This window comes from Seriola aureovittata, chromosome 3 (genome assembly GCF_021018895.1).
Source record: "Seriola aureovittata isolate HTS-2021-v1 ecotype China chromosome 3, ASM2101889v1, whole genome shotgun sequence".
Taxonomy (NCBI): Eukaryota; Metazoa; Chordata; class Actinopteri; order Carangiformes; family Carangidae; genus Seriola; species Seriola aureovittata.
Genome location: NC_079366.1, coordinates 25,439,229 through 25,458,448, shown reverse-complemented (window position 1 = coordinate 25,458,448; position 19,220 = coordinate 25,439,229). Strand labels below are relative to the sequence as shown.

The 19,220-nt window shown below is 42.4% G+C and overlaps 2 protein-coding genes across 3 annotated transcripts; both read left to right on the top strand.

Annotated features, from left to right (window-relative positions):
• Positions 1-5,318, top strand: LOC130166428 (perforin-1-like). The gene is made up of 10 exons (XM_056372032.1): positions 1-161; positions 935-1,217; positions 1,318-1,397; positions 2,074-2,119; positions 2,509-2,645; positions 2,756-2,894; positions 3,016-3,096; positions 3,181-3,677; positions 3,775-3,868; positions 4,670-5,318. The coding sequence occupies exons 1-10, from the start codon at positions 4-6 to the stop codon at positions 4,877-4,879; spliced, it is 1,725 nt and encodes a 574-aa protein (XP_056228007.1). The 5' UTR covers positions 1-3; the 3' UTR covers positions 4,880-5,318.
• Positions 5,319-6,613: 1,295 nt separating this feature from the next.
• Positions 6,614-17,633, top strand: si:ch211-14k19.8 (mucin-2). 2 transcript variants are annotated; one of them, XM_056373056.1, is made up of 11 exons: positions 6,614-6,868; positions 7,349-7,726; positions 8,147-10,078; positions 10,158-10,246; positions 10,409-10,467; positions 11,039-11,202; positions 12,520-12,685; positions 12,819-13,010; positions 14,842-15,063; positions 17,209-17,368; positions 17,462-17,633. In XM_056373056.1, the coding sequence occupies exons 1-11, from the start codon at positions 6,826-6,828 to the stop codon at positions 17,537-17,539; spliced, it is 3,483 nt and encodes a 1,160-aa protein (XP_056229031.1). In that variant the 5' UTR covers positions 6,614-6,825; the 3' UTR covers positions 17,540-17,633. The 2 variants fall into 2 exon arrangements, with proteins under 2 accessions (XP_056229031.1, XP_056229032.1); XM_056373057.1 differs by having other exon boundaries at positions 6,616-6,868; positions 17,465-17,633.
• The last annotated feature ends 1,587 nt before the right edge of the window (positions 17,634-19,220 follow it).

The following is a 19,220-nucleotide window of genomic DNA, read 5'->3' as shown; positions in this document are numbered from 1 at the left end:
TTCATGACGTGCAGTAGTTCAAGAACTACTCTCGTATGCACGACCCAACATGTGTATAAAAGTGCTGTTACCTGCAGACTGGACAGTGTCGCCACATCCTCGGCTGACACACTCTCCTCATCTGCAGCTCACTGGCAGATTCACACTGCAGGAATGAACAGGTAATCTTATTTTCATTAAATTATGCACATTAATTAATATTTAAAGGGTCTCAAATCAAATTACAAAAAGTTTGGTTATAGGATGGAAGTCTATTTTATTTATATCATTCTGAGATTCCTGTTAAGCAGTTTGTTTATTTTGTCATCAGTAAATAATACATTTTTCAAACAATGTGCACTGACCATTTAGGGATTTTTGTCTTTTTCCTAAATGACTAGTGTGGCTGAGAGCCGGCAACGTTATTATAGTTTTTTTTTTTAAATATTTATTTCTTTTTTTAATTGAGTTACATGTAGCTCACAGCTGCTGACAAATAGCTGTGGCTGCATCACCATGACTCCTTAGCACTACTAAAGTGCGCTCCCTCTCTTTGTAATGACTTAACCACAGTACCATTAATTATTCAGGTCACACTTTTATGTTTCTGCTTAAATATCATACTTGCTTATCATACATAAATGCTAGGGCCACTGAACATGTGCCAGTAAAAGAACATTTTCATCAAACATTATGTGAATGAATGAGGGATAGACAAATACAGTCAGACTTCCAGAGCATCACAGCAAGAAGAAACTGAAAACTCAGTAACTGTAAAGTAAGTACAAGGACTGATGTTTTTATGCCAAGACAGGTTGATTCAAAGAATCATAAAGCCTATTTACCAAAAAAACATTACAGTGATTGTTAAATTTATGAATAATTACATTACAGCTGAAATGATAGTCACTGATTTCCTTTCCTGTTCTCTCTGTCTTTGTCTGAAACATTTCAGTGTCTCTTTGACCCCAGCCATGCTCTCCTTCTCAACTCCATCCCCTCTCTACCTGAGTCTCCTCCTCTTTCTGTCGCACCACTCCCTCGTTCTCTCCTGTGAGGTCACGGCCGAGTGCAAGTCCGCTCCCTTTGTGCCAGGCTACAACCTGGTGGGGGAGGGCTTTGATATGGTCACCCTGCGAAGGAAAGGAGCTTATACGATCGACGTGAAGACTTACGCCACCCCAAATGGCACCTGTATCCTCCGTCGCAACCCTCTTCAAGGCAACGTGCTGCAGAAAGTAATTTAAATAAGACAAATTTACACACAGAGCAACATTTGACACACACATACATTTATTGTTAATATGTTCACCCTGGTGGTCTCACCTTCATTTTCAGCTGCCGCTCTCTGCAGTAGACTGGCGCACATTCAGCCGCTGCCGTCTTCAATTGTACAACAGCAAACACAGCTCCATCAGGTATTGTGTGATATCATAAATACTCATAGTATTGTGAGCAATTTTATATTTTAGGTTTTTTTTCCAGAACCCAACACAGATCAGTCAATATTTCCGGGGGTGGGTAACTAAGTAAAAAATTATTGTAACGTAGTTAGAATTTGTCCCCCTCTCCCACCCCGCCCACATGCAACATTAAAGTGACTTACGTCAATAATTGGGCTATAATGAGCTGTTCCGCATAATAAGTACTTCTGTCGCTTTAAGTGTGTTTTGATGCTAATACTTTTCTCCTTTTACTTAAGTAAAATTTGTGCATGACTTTTAGCCTACCTGTAATAGAGTACTTCTGCACTGTGCCATGGCAACTGTTACTTAAGTAAAAGCTCTTAGTACGTCTTCCACCACTGTCAACTTCTCATGTATAATATTTGCAGATGACCTTTATGTTGTTGTCACTCTCTTATGGCTCCACAAAGTCAGCTCCTCATTCATTGTTTATATTCTAGGTTCTGACTTTACATCAAGTTCAAAGGTTTTCTGTATCATTCTGAGCTTTAGCGGAAACTTTACTATGATTAATGATTTGTTGATGTGGATATAGTGTCTTTTGTCTTTCTTGTAGATAAAAATGCAAAATAATGCTTTCAGGAAATCAAAAAAATCTTCATGGTGTTTTCTGTGACTATGTCCACAGCTCACTACTTCACAAACACACAGACGAAGACAGCAACAGCTTGAAAGTATGAAACTTTCACTTTCATATATATACACATGTATATCTATACATACACAGATATATGTATATGATTCTTTAATTGATTATTTATTTACAGAACATTACAGAAATTTTTTTTAGTTTTGTCTGCTGAAGACTGAAGACATCAGTTAACAAAACTTCTACTGAGTGTAAAATAAGGGGAAACTGAAAACCTAAATCTAAACAAGACAGTCTACATCCACACTAAGCAGCTCTGTGAAGCTGTGCCAGTAGCGAGGTCTGGGAATATTCCTAAATAACCAGGACATTGTTTCTGAAAAGACATGTTCCTGAGCAGTTTTTAAAATGTCATTTTGTAATGCTTTGAGCAATAAAAACAAAATTAGATGTCATGTCCTCCTTTTTCATCAGGTGGGACTAGATTTGACAAAATTTGTCGGCCTGGAGGTGGGGGGAACACGTTCCACTGCATATAGCTTTACTACAGCCAGGAGCAAAGAGGACCATTACACCTTCAGCACTCACAGAGTCACCTGTAGCCATTACAGGTAGGGTGTGAAGACCTCCACCTACATGACCACAGAATGTCTGATTTACCATTTAAGTTTGTACACACAGGTAATTTATTGTGCTGTCTTATTTGTCTTTTTGCATTTAGTTACCGTGTGTCAGACACACCACCCCTCAGCTATGAATTTAGTAGGGATTTGGCAAACCTGCCCAGTTCCTACAGCGTCTCAAACAAGACCCAGTACAGACGGCTCATAGAGACCTACGGCACACATTATATCCGCCAGGTTAAAACACACACACACACACCTCAATTTTAATGTCTTGACTGCTTGACTAATGACTTCACAGGAATACACAACACCATATATCTTTGTCTCAATAACATTTTCTTGTGTGTAATTTTAGGTTCATCTTGGGGGCCGATTCAGGCGAGTCACAGCTGCACGTATCTGTTTGTCCAGACTGAATGGCCTCTCCTCTGACGAGGTATATGTAGCACACATGTCTAATGAAACCAGTAAACGCACTCTGTACCGAAAACAACATCTAAAATCCCTTCCTGTCATCTAGGTGCACGACTGCTTGTCAGGGGGTATCAGTGTAGGCCTGGGGATGGCCAAAGTGTCCCCTAATGTAGAGACCTGCAGCAAAGTCATAAAGAACAAGGGCACCTCCACCTTGTTCAGCTCTGGACTCCACCAGCATTACACAGAGGTGGTAGGAGGCAAAGGTTGGGTCGGGGAGTTTGCACTCACCCGGAACGACTCCGTGGGCTACCGAAATTGGCTGAAAACCCTCAAGGATCACCCTGATGTTGTTCGGTACTCCCTGAGACCACTGTACGAGCTGGTGCCAAACCCGACAAAAAAGCAAGGACTGAAGGCCACCATAGAGCAGTACTTAAAAGACCACAGCATCAAGAGCTCGTCAACACAACCACACTGTGTCTTGCCTGACCCTAACCTGGATTCCAGCTGCTGTCCTAAAGAGGCCTCGAAGGGAAGACTGGTGGTGAACATCATCCGAGCCTGGGGACTGAAAGGAGATTACTGGGGCGTGACTGAGGGGTGCGTAGAGAACAAGTCATGATACAGAGAGATGGCACAGTGAATGTGATGCATCAAACACAAACATTGATACAGGTATTTTCCTTTCCTTTCACAGATATGCTAGGATGTGGTACGGCTCCATCTACCGCAAGACCCATGTGATCAGATCAAACAACCCTCATTGGTACACACCTTATGATCTGGTCGAGGTCAGTGTTAATCTTCTTCTCACACAGCACCTTCCAGATTTCTGCGCTGACAGTAAATCACTTTAATTCCACTTTTCAGCCTCATTTTGGGAAATTTGGGAAAATTTATACCACTACCATGTGTGTCCAATAAACATGAAGCTACACTGCCCAAAGCCAAAACATCATACCTAGTTTGTCAATACTGAGTTAAGGATCTTACTTTTTGACATACTTACCTAATCATTAAAATTATCGTACCATAAAATGTAAAATTGGTGAGGATAAAACAATTCACCAGAAAACAAGAACCCACATGCATTGACTATGCATGCTGGCTAGTTAAGGCTAGCTGTGAGATAGCCTTAGATAAAGTTAATTTACCCTCTTTTTCCTGTTCGTGGAAATTGAAAATACATTTTGATGCCCCAACATCTTACTAATTTAAATTGTTATACCGCATAAATAAGACAGTAGGTAAATCTTTAGTTATAATGGAGAAAGGAAGTAACAGATCAACCAGTGCTGCTTAAAGCCAACGAGCCTAGCTTAACATTGTATCAGTAACTACTCCCTCTGCAGGCTGTGACTGTGCTGGATTTTACATGAGTTCATGTGGTTAAGTTGTCGCTTTTGAAACACACATTTAAATGTGTCCCATCGTGCACCAAAATAGCAGACACATCAGAACAGTTAGCATTTCAAAATGGCGACAAGCACGTTGTAAAAATGCATAAATATAAGGTTGACTAAACTGACTGCAGGATATATAGTATGTTTTGACATTATTTTAGTTCAACTTTTACTGATTTGTTTATGAAGGTGGACACACACTCGGATCTGAAGATTGAAGTCTGGGATGAAGACTGGCACACAGACGACCTTCTGGTTTCATGCACAAAGCCCATAAAGCAGGGGAAGCACAGTTTCACCTGCCATGCTTCGAATGGGAATGTCATGGTCCAGTACACTCTCACCTGCAACCATCACCTGACTGGAGACAGGTGCCACCAGTACAAACCATCTCCATAATGAGGAACGCATTCACTATACTGAGGTGGCACGCTCCAATTCTGTTGATTACTTTTTCAAATGCAATGAACCCGATAGTCACATAAGTCTTAAGTAAAATGAGTGTCACACCATTCGGTTTCCAGTTTTAAATATTTGGTAATACTTATTCACTTCTGTAATTTAAGTCTATATTCAGCATCATATGTGTTTCTAAACTTGAAATCAGTTGTAGTTTAGTGTTCAGCCATGTTTGATTATTGGAGCGATAGTAGTCCTGTTTACTGGGTGGTGGGGCTGCATTTGAATCACCTGTGATTGTGCTTTTGTCATATAAAAGATGCTGTTGATTATTTTCTGAATTAATGTATCAAAACTGTAAAATCCTTCTGCTGACTACTGTGCATTATCAGAGTTACTATATTTGTCTTGTCTTTCTCAAGCCAATAAAGACTTTTGAAAGAGCTATAAAGTGTTTTTTTTTTTAAAGCTCTTTCAACCATTAATCAGTATTGGTAAGTCCACGTTCATTTTATTTAGAAATGTATAGGCTACACGTGAGCACAATGCAAATTCAAATAATAATGGTCTTCAAAGAGACAGCCTCTACAAAGCCAGAGCCACATTATTCTGTGAAGAAGAGCAGATCTTAGCTGATACTGCTCTTTAATGGTTCAGATTCATACACAGTGCAGCCATTTCATTTAAAGTGAACCTGGAGCTTTTGGGGTCCCTGGGGCTCAGGTGACCAGGGGCAGTTGTCTGCTTTGTCCAGTTGGAAGTTGAAGTTTTCAATATCAACTTACAAGGTGATGTTAGTGTTGTTTTCTCAACTTGTTTCTACAGCACCTACATGCTTAATAAAATCAGTTATTTGGAGGTTGAATGACTTTATAAGGCACTAATACCTCAGCGCTGTTGGATGACAGCAGCTGAGTGATGCTGAAGCAAAACATAAACGCACAATATTGTGTTGTGGTTTCCAACACTTCCTGTCCACGGCTGGACAACAAACCAGGCAAAGTGGCAAATTGTCCAGATGCCCCAGATCCTGCAAGCCAAAAAACTCTTATCTCCACTGGTTTTATCCACTTGATTAGTTACAAATGTGTTAAGTGCAACGCCAAAGTGCAATATAAAGTAAGGTGGGTCCTGCATTATAGGCCTATTAGCTATAGTTATCTGGTCATGTCTTGTGGAGGTTCCCTCAGTGAAAATCTAGTTTTATTATTTTAGCTCATATTTCCCTAATATGAGCATATTCCTAAATAAAGATGTATTTAATCAAATTACCACAAACTAAGACATTTAGCACTGTTTCAGCTCAGGAGGTCTGGTTGACGGGACTTAATGGGAACTTGGAGGAAGCAGGGCACAACAAATGTTTGCCCCTTCACAGGTTAATCCGGCCATGTTTGTCTGACACACAGCGGCGTGTAAATGTAAAAGCCCTAATGAACTGCCCCCGCCCTAATGCCTTCATGCCTCCTGTGGTAAAGGTTTCCTGTGCAGCGTTTATGCAGTGCGTAAAGAACCAGCTCCTGCGGTGACCGCTGGATTCCTTCCTCTCATCTTTGGAAACGCGGACTGATTCAAACGACCGCACGGAACAGCCCGGAGGCCGCGTAACCCCCCCCACCACCACCAGCCGTGTCTCTGTCCCCCCCCCCACACACACACACACACACACACACTGCAGGACACACTGTCTGACACACGTGGATCTCATTTAGGTGACTGTGCGGCGCTTCACCGCTGACAGGACCGCGGTTTCCGTTACAAGGAAATGATGGAGGAGGAAAGTTTCTGACGCCTCTTCGTTTCGCTGCTGGGACTGTCCGCAGGAAAACTGGAGATCAGTTTCGCTTTTCGCGGCGTGCCCGTCTTCATCATAACGCAAGTCTGGAAAATCTGTATGGATTTGGGATTAAAACGTTCTCCGACACTGAAATGTCTCAGGATTGGAAATGCAGCTCAACGCCTGTCTGTTGCTTTTTATTATCACAACAGGTAAAGAAACCACTGGACTCTGCGTTACAGCCTACACGTTTAGTATGTGAATCTGCTCCAGTCTCATTATGTACTCCTTTTATCATCACTGATCTTTGTATTGGACACTTTTTTTAGCTGAAACTGCTGTTTCATTATCTGCTACTTTTGAATAAAGTCACAATAGTGTTGCTCTGTTGTCAACACGAACTAGGTTAGTAGAGGTTTCTGTGTACAGAGTTGAGTTTAGTGGTAAACTGAAAGCCTCAGTCCAATTTTTTGGGGTCATCAGATGATAAAAGGAATTAGAAAGAAGAGAGAGAGTTTTTTGGGGGAAGAATCCTTCAAATGAAATGATCTCAGAATGAAAACTTCCCCTTTGGTTGAACTGCTCACAACTAAATGTCTAAATAATCAAACTAGTCCATCACACAGAGGTCAGGAGATTTATGCCAGAGTGATTCCCTCTTTTACCAACATCTTTTTCTTTTCTTTCCTCAGATAAAACATTGGCCTTGTCGCACCAACGCTGTGGTGGAAATGTCAGCCTGGATCAAGAGCCCGATGGTCACATCAGTCTCACTTTACCTGGACTTTTTACTGACACCAACAGACCTGACTCCATGAACCACGAGTCTGAGGAGACCCCTTCACTTTGTACTTGGATGATAGATATTCCTGTGGGGAGGACGGTACTTTTGAAGGCGGTGCGGTTGGAAAGTGGTTCAAACATATCAGTGCGCTGTGTTTGGAACGAGGAAGATCATGTCCTGGAGAACGAGGGGACAGCTCTGCTCTCCGGTTGTGACGGAAACAAAGCCACCCTCGCTTGGTCAGGAGCAGGACACTCCTCAAATGCAATTCAGCTGTCCTATTATGGTGAGAAACTGTCAACGCAATTACCCACTTTAATCCAGTCTGACCTACCTGCCTGCGCTTGCACCTCGATCACGAGAATTTGATCTAATCGTAGTAATAACATTTGGAGCAGACTTGTTTTAGAGCTGGCCTTTGCTTATGTTTGTTGACTCTGTGAAAAAGTAAGAGTTGCAAAGCTGAAAAAAAAAATTGTGTTTACAGTAAAGAGGAATGTTGTGGTCACTCCTGTGGAAACATACTGTGGAAATGTATTGTTCAAAATGTGCTGTGAGCTGTAAATCTGTCAGTCGGAAAGTTGTTATCACACTCACTGTGGTGTGAGAGACAGAGAGATGTTGTTGTGGTTTCCACTCACTCACTCACTCACTCACTCACTCACTCTGTCCCTCTCTGTTTTTGTGTTTGTTCCTGGTCGTCCAGTCCAGGAAGATGAGAGGAATTCCTCGGAGGACCACACCGGCCCACATTCAGACCGAGGCCTCGTACCTTGGTCTCAGACAGGAACCAGCTTTACAAGCGCAACTCCTGTTAGTCAAGAGGTGGTGAGAGGAACAGAAGGGGTCAGAGGCCGCCTCCACGAAGGTCTGGAGTGGAGTCCTGGGCTTCAGTCTGTGTCTGGTCCCTCCTCTCAGGACCAGGGGCCGCTGCACCCCACCTCACCCCTGCACAGACTCACTGTGGCTGGGAGGTCCGACAGGGAAACTCTCCCTCTTCCTGAGGAAGGACCAAACAATGGAGCGGATACATCTGGAGCTGATCACCTCACTGATGGTCCCATATCTGCCAGAGAGAGAACACACCCCTGTTTTCAACATACACTCCATACAGACACTTTAAACACCGTAAACACAGAAACAAACCCTGGCAGCGAGCTCCCTCAAACCCAGATGGCACTGACAGATGCAACAGCCAGTAGCACCGACAGCTTTCTTGGCACAAACACATACAAGTATGCAATCAGTCACACATCTAAACACACAGAAAAACATATAACCACACAAGCTCATTCCACTGTGTCCAGCTCCAGCATCCCGCCTCTCACCTCTTCTCCCCCTGAGCTACACGCCCTGACAACCTGGGAGAGTAGTACCGTCCTTATCCCAGGTGGTGGAGCTGTTAGTGGGACACTTGGAGAGAAACAACGCCATTCCTGGAGGAGCCAGAGAAACACAGACAGAATCAACTCTGATCTGACCTCTGCCGTCACCTCTGACCCTTTAACATCGCCCAGCGAACCTCCACAGGATGACTCCAGCAGTGAACCCGCCGAATCATCTACATCCTCACAGGCTCCCGCCGAGACTCACCAGTCACCCACCACCCACATCACAGAGCTTGACGTCGCTGTTAGTACCGCGGTGGCAGATACGTCGTTTCAACCGAACACGAGTCGAACCGACTCCTTTGAATCTGCTGCGTCAGATGTTTCCAGTCAAACTGCTGCGTTTGATACGTTTGACGACACAGTAGAGCTTCACACTCCCACTCCTTCCGCACGGAGTCAAACGAAGTCTCCACAAAGCACAGAGAGCCTCACACACTCTCCTCACACACCCTCTACATCCACACAGACACGAACAGAAAGTACACAAAGGAATTTCATTAATGCACACATGACTACAAACAGTATTCCCTCGTTGTCGTCTGTCATTACCAAAGTTGAAGACAGCACTTTGAGTTTCACAGGTTCATCTTCTACACTGGCAGATGTTGCTCAAAGCTCAGCTGCCACAGGAACTGCTGCTGAAACGTATACACTGCGTCCCACCTACACACCCCTGCGTGAAAACTCACCCACAAATTCACCGACTCTCGTTCCTCCTTTGTCATTCAGTACATCTCCACACCGACCTACCACGGTTTCCGGTAGTTCACACACCACTCACACACCCACATCTCTAACCTCCTCTGTCACTGAATCCACCGTGCACACAGTCTTAGCCGACAACAAGCCTGTGCCTACATCCTCACAAGCATCAACAATCAACCCCACATCTTCACACACGCCTTTGCTGTCTTCTACTGACGTCCCTGCTACGCATAAACAGTCCCACAACCACATTACTACAACACGTACTCCTCTGCTCTCGCTCACAACTGCAAAATTAGACTATGGATATGGAGGCAGAGAAGTAGAAATGGAGAAAGAGGATGAGTCCAGCAGCGCCACCACACACACTCCCACAGCTGACCCACCAGGGCGACCTTCACCCGGGACAACCCCACATCCCAGCCAGGACAGCCATGTAGCGCTCACACCTTCTGCTTTAACCTCCGCACCCACTTGGAGCTCCACAACGAGTCAGACACCCAAGTTTTACATTGTGCCAGACCTGCCTGCAGCTGTTAGAGGTAATGTCTCTGTGTTTTTGGGTTATGTAATTAAATGTACAGGCCTGTCCTAATTGAATTATATGTTTGTTCTGTACAGTGGAGTCAGTTGAGCTGCTGCTGCAGATAATTGTAGAAGAATCTAAATCGGCTTTTACCTCCGGCTTGGAGGAAGACACTGCTGCTTGGGTGAGTGATCATGTAGACAAACACACTGTCACACAGTGGCCCGCATAAACGTACTAATAAACATGTCATTTTAGAATAGCTTTAGAGTTTTATGTGTTATGTTATGTGTGCGTGTTATGTTTAATTTAGGGCCACAAAGTTATTTCTCCCTGTTTCTTTCAGGTGGAGCCATACCTACAGAAAGCCCCGGGGTTCAGCAGGCTGCTTGGGGTCTGGAGCAGGTGAAGTGGTGCAGAGTTCATATGTAGCAAAGCTGCAGTCAGCCTCAGTTTGTCCCTCTCATGTATTTCAATTAAATTCAAGTCACCAAACTCATTAAAGTTTCAGAAAAATATATACCCAGCAAAAAGTGCATGGCTCCAGGTGTGGCAGTGTCGGATAGAAGGTCAGTCCACAACTCTGGTCCTAACGGAAATATCTCAATGACTACTTGATGGATTCCCATGAAATTTGCTGCAGTTATCCACCGTGTCAACAGGACGGATCCTAACGACTTTGGCCGTCCCCTGACTTTTCCTGTAGTGCCACCAGCAAGTCACATCTTGTGCTGTATCTCAACTTCTATAAGATGGATTGGCACAATGTCTGGTGCAGATATTCATGCGCTCTGTAGAATGAATTTGAATTACTTTAGTGATTCCTTAACTTTTCATTTAGGAACAACGGGTCAGAATTTTAATTTGTACAATACTTAGAAGAAGAAGAAGAAGAAGCACAGTTTGTGGCTAGGTCGCGGTGGGTTGTGTGAGGAACGGTGCAGAAGGTGAATGTACTGTTCTGCTGTTGTTGCAGTGGCCATGCAGTGCAGAGTGTGGTGGAGTTTAAAACCAGAGGGGCTCTGCAGTGGCTCAGCGTGACGGGACCCACATCACTGTTGGAGCGAACAGGGCTTGCTCAGGCAGTTCGTGAGGGGAGGGCGTTCAGATCGTCTAAGGTCACCGACATCACATTAGGAGGTGAGCCTGAGTTGAGATGCCCACCTGCTGCTACTACTACTGAAGGTTCTTGGTGGTGGAGGGGTTTAAGGCGAGTCCAGCCAGGCACCTTTTCTACAAGCTATTCTCCACCTCTCTCCCATCATTTCCTGTCATCTCTCTTCTGTCAACTTTGTTATGAACGCACAGAAATACTTAAACTGCTCGGTTAGCGGTCACCCACAGTGGCTTCATTTACCTGAGGGGGAATTCCATTCTTAACTTGCTTACTTAATAAACCCAGTTACAGGCAGACTCGTGAGAACCTCATAACTCAGTTAGATCGACTCAGTTTAAGATCATAATCCAATTATGAGAAATCTGATTAGTGTGGCTCTCGTACTCTGACATTAAACTTGTTATTATGGCATGTTATCATCTTGTCCCTTTCACTTGTGGTGTTTGCCATGTGTAAAAATTCACAATGACACAAGTGCTGTGGCTGCATTTCGATGTTGTCAAAACACACGGTGGTCTGGAATAAAGCAGCCTCAGTTGGTCATTTGTTTACTGTTTGCCGGTGGACGAATAATGTTGAAAGGCATATTGTGTTGGCAGATGGGCAAACACGGTTTGTAGTGTGTCAAATAATACAGTTCAAAAGAAAGTCGGCCAACTCTGCATGTAAACATATTCACTAAATTACACTAAATCAATTTACAAAACCTATATATTTATTATTTTATTTGCTAATTTCCTCGAAACATGCCCCATCATCTGCATGGTACTTCAGCTATTGTTTTAACATTGACATGTAAGCAGACATATTTAAAGTATAATTCAGATAATATTAGATAGTTTTTTTTTCGAGCAACACACCCCTTGAAAAAAGACAAAACAACAACAAAAGATTAATTCTACTAACAAGTATTTCCAATGTAGCTGAAGCCTGATATATTGTATTCCTCTGTTGTTCCTCCATTGTTGTCCAGCTATCAAAAACACATTAATGAGTCCCACTGATGCGCTGTCATTATGATATACATAACCACTGAAGTTTATTTAAAATCAATTCTACCTACACTGTCCTATCAAATGTGTGTTATTCATCAGCTGAAAATAGTCCCAAACAAATTTACTCCTGTTTGAGTAATGTTGGCTAAAAACTTCAGTGCCTGGCTGTTTTTAGACATAACCTTTGTGTCCTGTTTTTAAAGATTTACATCTTGAGTTGGTACGATTGGACTTGGGGTTGGGGTTGAGTGCCACAGACAGGGAAAGGACGTCACAAACACAATATTGGTTTTGGTCTTTTTGTGGCATTTGTCAGCCTTATCCTTTAAGACATCTTCTCTCCAGGTCTGCAGGGTGATGTGTGTGACTGGTTGCTACAGTGCCCAGCAGGCTACAAATGTCTGTCCCAGCCGGGTGCAGCAAACTATAGCTGTTCCTCTGTCTGTCACTTTGACTACTGCCACCACCACGGCATCTGTACACACCATACGGGCCAACTTCCAGTTTGCCGGTAAGTATACACACACACACACACACACACACACACACACACACAGGCGCACATATTTCTATAACAATTGCGCATCTCCTTGTCCATTCAAGAATTTTTTGTGCATGTAAGCATGTTTTTGTTTGTGTATTAGCTGCCTTGTAGGAGAGGACTTCTGGTACATGGGTCAGAGGTGTGATGTGAGGATGACCCGAGCACGGCTAGTGGGCGCATGTCTTGCCATCCTACTCGTCATGGTGACAGTCATCGGTGTTTTGGCCTTTGTGGCAGTGCGGCGCTATCGAGCCGTCCTAATCCAGGCCAAAGTAGATCAGACTCGCAGCAGGTACACACTAATGTACACATGTATACTCACTGTTCACAACACTGAACCTACAATACAAAGATTAATGTACAGGATGCGCAGTAGTGTTACATGCAGGGTTTCTGCTGGATTCACCCAGTTAAACTTTTCAAAGCCATATAAAATGCAATTTAATACAAGAGAACATGATGAAAAACCATTAGGGATGGGATAAGATAGGGATAGAACATAGATTTATTTTTTATTATATCACATATTTTCAGTACTTCCCAACAGTAACAACAATTTCTAATGATATATTAATATGAACTAATAATTGAAATTACCTGGATGGAGATAAGCAATATAAAATGGGTGGATGGACTAACTAATCTAAAAATATTAATTTAGTATTTGCTAAAATTGATAATTGACTATGATGAGCTAATGACTTTCCTAGCTGCTGTAGCAGCTGCTCCAGGTCTGATGGTTCTGACTCTACAGGAGTAAAAAGCCTCCTGTGAGCATAATGTACTGTTACAACAATCCCACAACCCCAGTTTTTAAGTGTGTAACAGACTACAGTCTAATACAGAAACATTTTATAACTAACATTACTTCCTGCAGGCAAAAGAAAATATTTAAGATTTTTATGAATTAACTTTTTTTAATTTCTTCTAAGGGCCTTTTTTGAGGAAAAGGTTTATGCTTTTTAAGACTTTCAAGACCTGCAGATACTTTGTGCATTGAACATTATGTATCAACACAATTAGATGTTTAGAGAAAGATCTAGTTTGATCAGTCTAAAAATATGTTGAAAATGAATCAAATGGAAGATGGTAGTTTTTGTGTGTAGTGAGCAGTGCAATGGGCTTCTGGGTTGATCTTTTTAAATACCAATATAACCCACATGTTAACACACACACAATTTGGTGAGAGGTCATGTCTTGTAATCCACTCAGGAAAAACCACGGAGACGGGCACAACCGCACACACAGTAGGTGTAATTACAGTAATGTCCACTAGGTGTCATGGTCTGGCTGAAGAAACACATTATCACGATGAATGCTTTGTTGGTAAATGTTGAGACTGTCGGTCTAAATCTAAATATCCACCTTCCAGACTTGCAGACCGCCCTCATGGGCTTCAGTCATACATGGTCACAGTCATCAGATCAAGTCCGTTATGGCCCCGTGTGGACTTGATGAGTTGTGGATTAGGACAGCCCTCTGCAAATGCGCTTAAGTGCAAATGTTTGGATTCAGTCTCTTAAAGCTAATAAAGTGCTCAGTGAGTGTGTATATATACACTGTACAAAGAGGTGTGTCTCTTGTGCAGCCTATACCTCACTGCTTTGAATGTGGTGGACCAAATACTAGGAACACCTGTCAACATAACACAATGCAGTTCACCAGCACCACAGACAACGTCGTCCAAAACGATCATACAGTTGAATCAACACCTCTTCAATACAGTGTCAACAACAACTGAACAGGGAAACCTTCATGAAGGAGGATTTATTGCAGGACTGTTGTATTAGACTGTGTTAGTTTTAGTGTAAACTCCTAATGTATAAACAGTTTTAAACATTAAAAGGAAAGTGACGATGCTTTCAAATATAATGCCGTGATTGTTTTGATTTATAAATTAACTTCATACAAAGTGCAGAAAACAGAAAAAACTCAAATCAGATCAATATTTTGGGGTGACCTCCCTTTGCCTTTAAAACATCATCAGTTCTCCTAGGTACATTTGCCAGTGCCAGTTACATACCAGTAATTATAACTATATCCTAAGTATAGTTGAAGCAGATACAACAAATAATGTTTCCTGTGAATATTTGACATCTCATTATGATTTGTTGTGTGCACAGCTATCGCAGGTTCAACCATTTTGATGAGCTCTCAGGTCGGTTCTGGTTGCGTTCGTGGGCGGGATCAGCAGACTCACTGGACAATCCGGCCTTCACACGCTCCGATGAATTACTGCACCTGCGGGCACTCGACCGCCCCTGCTGTTACCACGACGACACGCTGTCACTGGCTTCCACCTGCCCCAGCCACGGAACGCGCATCAATACGATATACCCACACAGGTGCGCGCGCACACACACACACACACACACACATTCAGTAGGCTGTCACACATAAAGTATCAGAAGTTCATATGTTATTTTGTTCTCAGTTACAAGAGCTTCAGAATTTCAGTGGTTTGTTGTCATCAGCCATCAGGTGAAATCCACCTGAAAACAGTATGCATACCATATAACATACATGTGCATTTAGCCTGCTGTCGTGTACACGCCATATAAAGCAAAATCAGATTTAAGTGATAACTAACTCAGAAAACAATGATCACAAGCTTAATGCATACAACCTGCTGCCTGGAGCTTCGGTACAAAAGCCCAGTCCAGCTGTCACTCTAAGGTGGGTAAGAGTTTTCCCCCACAAAGTAAACAGAACAATATTTCTATCTAAATAGGCTGGACATAAAGAGACTCATCCAGCAGCTAATGGTCTGCTTCATATACCCTCCCCTGCTTCAAAAATACCTGCATCCTGCCACCTTCACCACAAGATACAAGGTTGTTTCTGCGGTTGACGGAAATGATTTCGAAAGCAATAAACCTTTGCTTTCAATGAAATGTTAATATGGAATCTGTTGATCAATCACACAGAAATTATTTCTATAGAGACACATACACACACACCCCCATTTGGCTTTTTTAATGTCACTCAAACAAGAAAAATGATTACAGTTTAAAATGTATATACGTAAGCTATGTATGTAAGGACCTTTAGAAAATCAACTGACCTAATTTTAAAGGGGCTATTTGTAAATTTTGCCATTGCTGCATAGCCAGCATTAGCATTAACAGCTGTTTACTTTCCAGTCTAGAAGAAATGTTGCAAGTTCAACATCAAACTTAATTCCTTTATTCGCTATGGCTCCAGCGTTGGAAAGCAACACTTATGTTAACTCTTGTTTCTATCACATCTTTTCTTCAACTGAAGTTAGCATGCTAACCAGCTAGACCCCGGCCCATCTCTTCGGTCTGCCCTGAAGACGTAGTGCTGCTCAGAGGGCGTATTATAACTTCTTATCTTGTAAATGCAATGATGGCCAAAGCTTCTCAAGCGATAATCACCACCACCCACTCCCAGCACGAAACCACCTCATAGCCCCTTTTAAACCTGCATTGAAGTTATTTTTCAGGCACTTGGAGCAGCAGAACACATAAACACAACAATTACATTTTATCACACTATAAAGTTGTTAATAAATGGTAAATGTGTTAGCAAACAGTTGCTTATTAAACAAACAGCAGACACAGAGCAACAGTATTCATTTGAAGTCATGTAAGGCCAAGTGACACATGTAAATTATCTCTCCTTTTAGCTCTCTTGTGGTTTTGTCTAGCTCCCGAGGGAAATATTTGGCTCTGTAGCTGCTGAATGCTCCACTATCTTCAGCATCTACTTGCTAAATTTGTCTGTCTGCCAATTAGAGATGAACAGGTAGAGTACAGTGGGTTCATCACTGCTTTTTTGCTAAACAGCTGCCTGCATCTGGGAAAAATGCCAATAAGAGCAGTAAGACTGAACCAAAATAGCACAGTTGTTGGTCAGAGAATGAAAACAATAGTATGAAATATGCTGAAAATAAAAAAAGGCTTGTAGAGCTCAGTAGAATGATAATTTTCTGTAGGTTTGTCATTGTCTCAGGTCCCTATCATATTACACACAGTCATTTTATCCATTGGTGATAAATATTGATTAGAGCAGCTTTAACTATAGGATTCAGTACTTTATTTAAGTGAATGCAAAAGCAAACAAGTAAATGGGTAAAACACAAATATAAAAGGCTAAAACAACAATAACTAAATTAATGTTATTTAGTGACATTAAAGTCCATTAAGTTACAGGAATCTTCTTTTTTGTTTGTCGTTGTTTTCTTCCTATGGACCCCCCATGAGCTGTGTCCTTAATAAAGACTGAATGAATGAATGGATTGCTGTTAAGATATTGACCATGATAATCATTCTCCTAAATTTCTCCTCACCTAAATAAAGTGAATGAAACATTAAAACCCATTAATTAATGAGTAAAACTTAATCTTAAACTATTACTCTTGGTAAAAATGTAAATGTATTTCCATAAGTATTCACACTCATTCACACATATAAAGACGATGCCTGTGTGAACCTAACTAATCCTTTGGCTCTGTGTATTACCTGTAGCTCTCAATATGGTTGGAGGGGAAGTGAAATGAGTATGGGGGATGGCGTGTTGGACTCAGGTAAGGCCAGTGACCTTTCCGTCTGTAGCTGGCCTGTAGAACCCATTCAGTGGACTCCATTCCCACTTCTGCAGCAACTGGCTTCCCACAGGACACCCACAGTGAGTGTGTGTGTGTGTGTGTGTGTGTGTTTGTGTTTTTAAAGAGATGTATCTGGTTTCATTATGTGATTATGTGTTGTTCCTGTGTGAAAGCAGGTGAGGGTTTCAAGGCCCCGGTCCTACTGTGAAGGCATGGAGCTGGTAGACCTTGGGAAGAGCTGGACTGCTTGACACATCAAGAATTAAATCTGCTCCGACACTGGTATTTGCAGCTCATTGCAATTTAAGGCTCAAATGTTCTTTTTTGTTAATAAAAATTGTGAAAAAATAAGTGTAAATGTGTATAAATAAATTGAGTGCGCGCACACACACACACACACAAACCCACACCCAGCCATACACAAATGAGCCACACCTCCTCTCAATGCTGTGCATGAAACTCAGCTGGAATGTGATGCCATAAATGACTGGGAAAGACTGGCAGGGAGTGAAACAGGCAAATATGTGCACTGACCTCATATTGCACTCCTATAATTGTCCCTATCCTGGGAAAAAGAATAAGGGAGTGATTGATTCGGGAGTGAGAGGAAATGTGGCAAATAAAGGAAGCTAGTGAATGTGTGTAAAAGAGAGAGAGATAGGGAGAGGGATGAGTGAAAAGTGGACAGAAGCTACCTGCTAGCTTCTTCCTTATACGGTCTTAGTCAGAGCTGAGAGCCAGGCCTGTGAGTTTCTCTGACTGTGCGAGTGAGCAATGCAGGGAGGGCGCACGTACGTGTGTGAGTGTGTGTTGTAATGCATGTATGAGTCATGCACGCTGCTGAGTTTTGAAATGGCTTGAGGAAAGGCATGATGAGACTTGACAAGAAACGATGAGAAATGATAGGGAGGAGTTAGTGAGAGCAAAGTTTAAAAAAAGAAGAAATAAATCTAAAGGTCAATCTGTGTATATGGGTGAGGAACACAGAAATCAAGGTGAAAAGTGGTGAAATAAAACAACATGCGCATTCACACACATACACACACACACACACACACACAAACACACAGCCTTAAAAAGGGAGATTCATTCATTTCCTCAGACTGGTCACATGACCTGAGCAGTGCATTCTTCCCCCCATGTGACTCGCTCCAATATCTCCTTATATGGACGTCATCCAAAGGAACTCTTAAAGGGATGGTTGTCCTGTCCTGGCTCTAAACTTGGTGTGTGCATGTGTGTACGTGTGTACGTGTGTGTGTGTGTGTGTGTGCGCTTAGTGTCTGTCTGGAGCAGGATAATGCCAGTCTGAAAAGCCAATTCCCTGATCAGCTCTATGTTGTCCTTAGCTGCTCCATACCTGATGACATATGGGCGTGTATATGTGTGTATGTTTGTAGGTCTGTGTGGTCACTTCCTGCGTGCATCTGCATAAGTAAGGCTCTGTGAAACATACTTCCTGTCTCTTTTGGTGAACTGGCTGCCATATATCCTTATTAGGAACACATAGAGCCAGCAAGAATTCCTAGTGTAAGTTTATGAGTCTTTGTCCGGTGCCCTTATTGAGTTAAAACAGCACCCCTACCCACCCACTTAGTCCCTGGTCAATTTATAAAATGAGCTTTGCATGAAGATTTCCAAGTGTGTGTTCATGAAAATAAATGTAGCATCTAAACAAGTATTTCAGGTCAGAGAATCACAGTGAGGTTAACTGTGTGACACATCAGGGCGTGTGCTTGAGCAGGTGTGTTCATGCATGTCTAAGTGAGTCACTGCAATGAATAAGAATTTCATAACAGGCCTTAAGGCCGTTTCATTCTACCAAATATAGGTATGTTCTGAAAATTACACACCTGACTATTGCATCTCACTGAGGGAAGTGAGGTTAATCTGTGCCTTCCACTCACTTAAACATTATCACACAAGTGGTGA

Excerpts from the sequence above, each read along its gene's own strand:
- LOC130166428 (XM_056372032.1), top strand. The coding sequence starts at position 4 with ATGACGTGCAGTAGTTCAAGAACTACTCTCGTATGCACGACCCAACAT. Across the intron at positions 2,646-2,755 it reads GTCACCTGTAGCCATTACAG|TTACCGTGTGTCAGACACAC; the intron begins GTAGGGTGTGAA and ends TTTTGCATTTAG. Across the intron at positions 2,895-3,015 it reads GCACACATTATATCCGCCAG|GTTCATCTTGGGGGCCGATT; the intron begins GTTAAAACACAC and ends GTGTAATTTTAG.
- si:ch211-14k19.8 (XM_056373056.1), top strand. The coding sequence starts at position 6,826 with ATGCAGCTCAACGCCTGTCTGTTGCTTTTTATTATCACAACAG. Across the intron at positions 7,727-8,146 it reads AATTCAGCTGTCCTATTATG|TCCAGGAAGATGAGAGGAAT; the intron begins GTGAGAAACTGT and ends CTGGTCGTCCAG. Across the intron at positions 12,686-12,818 it reads GGCCAACTTCCAGTTTGCCG|CTGCCTTGTAGGAGAGGACT; the intron begins GTAAGTATACAC and ends TTTGTGTATTAG.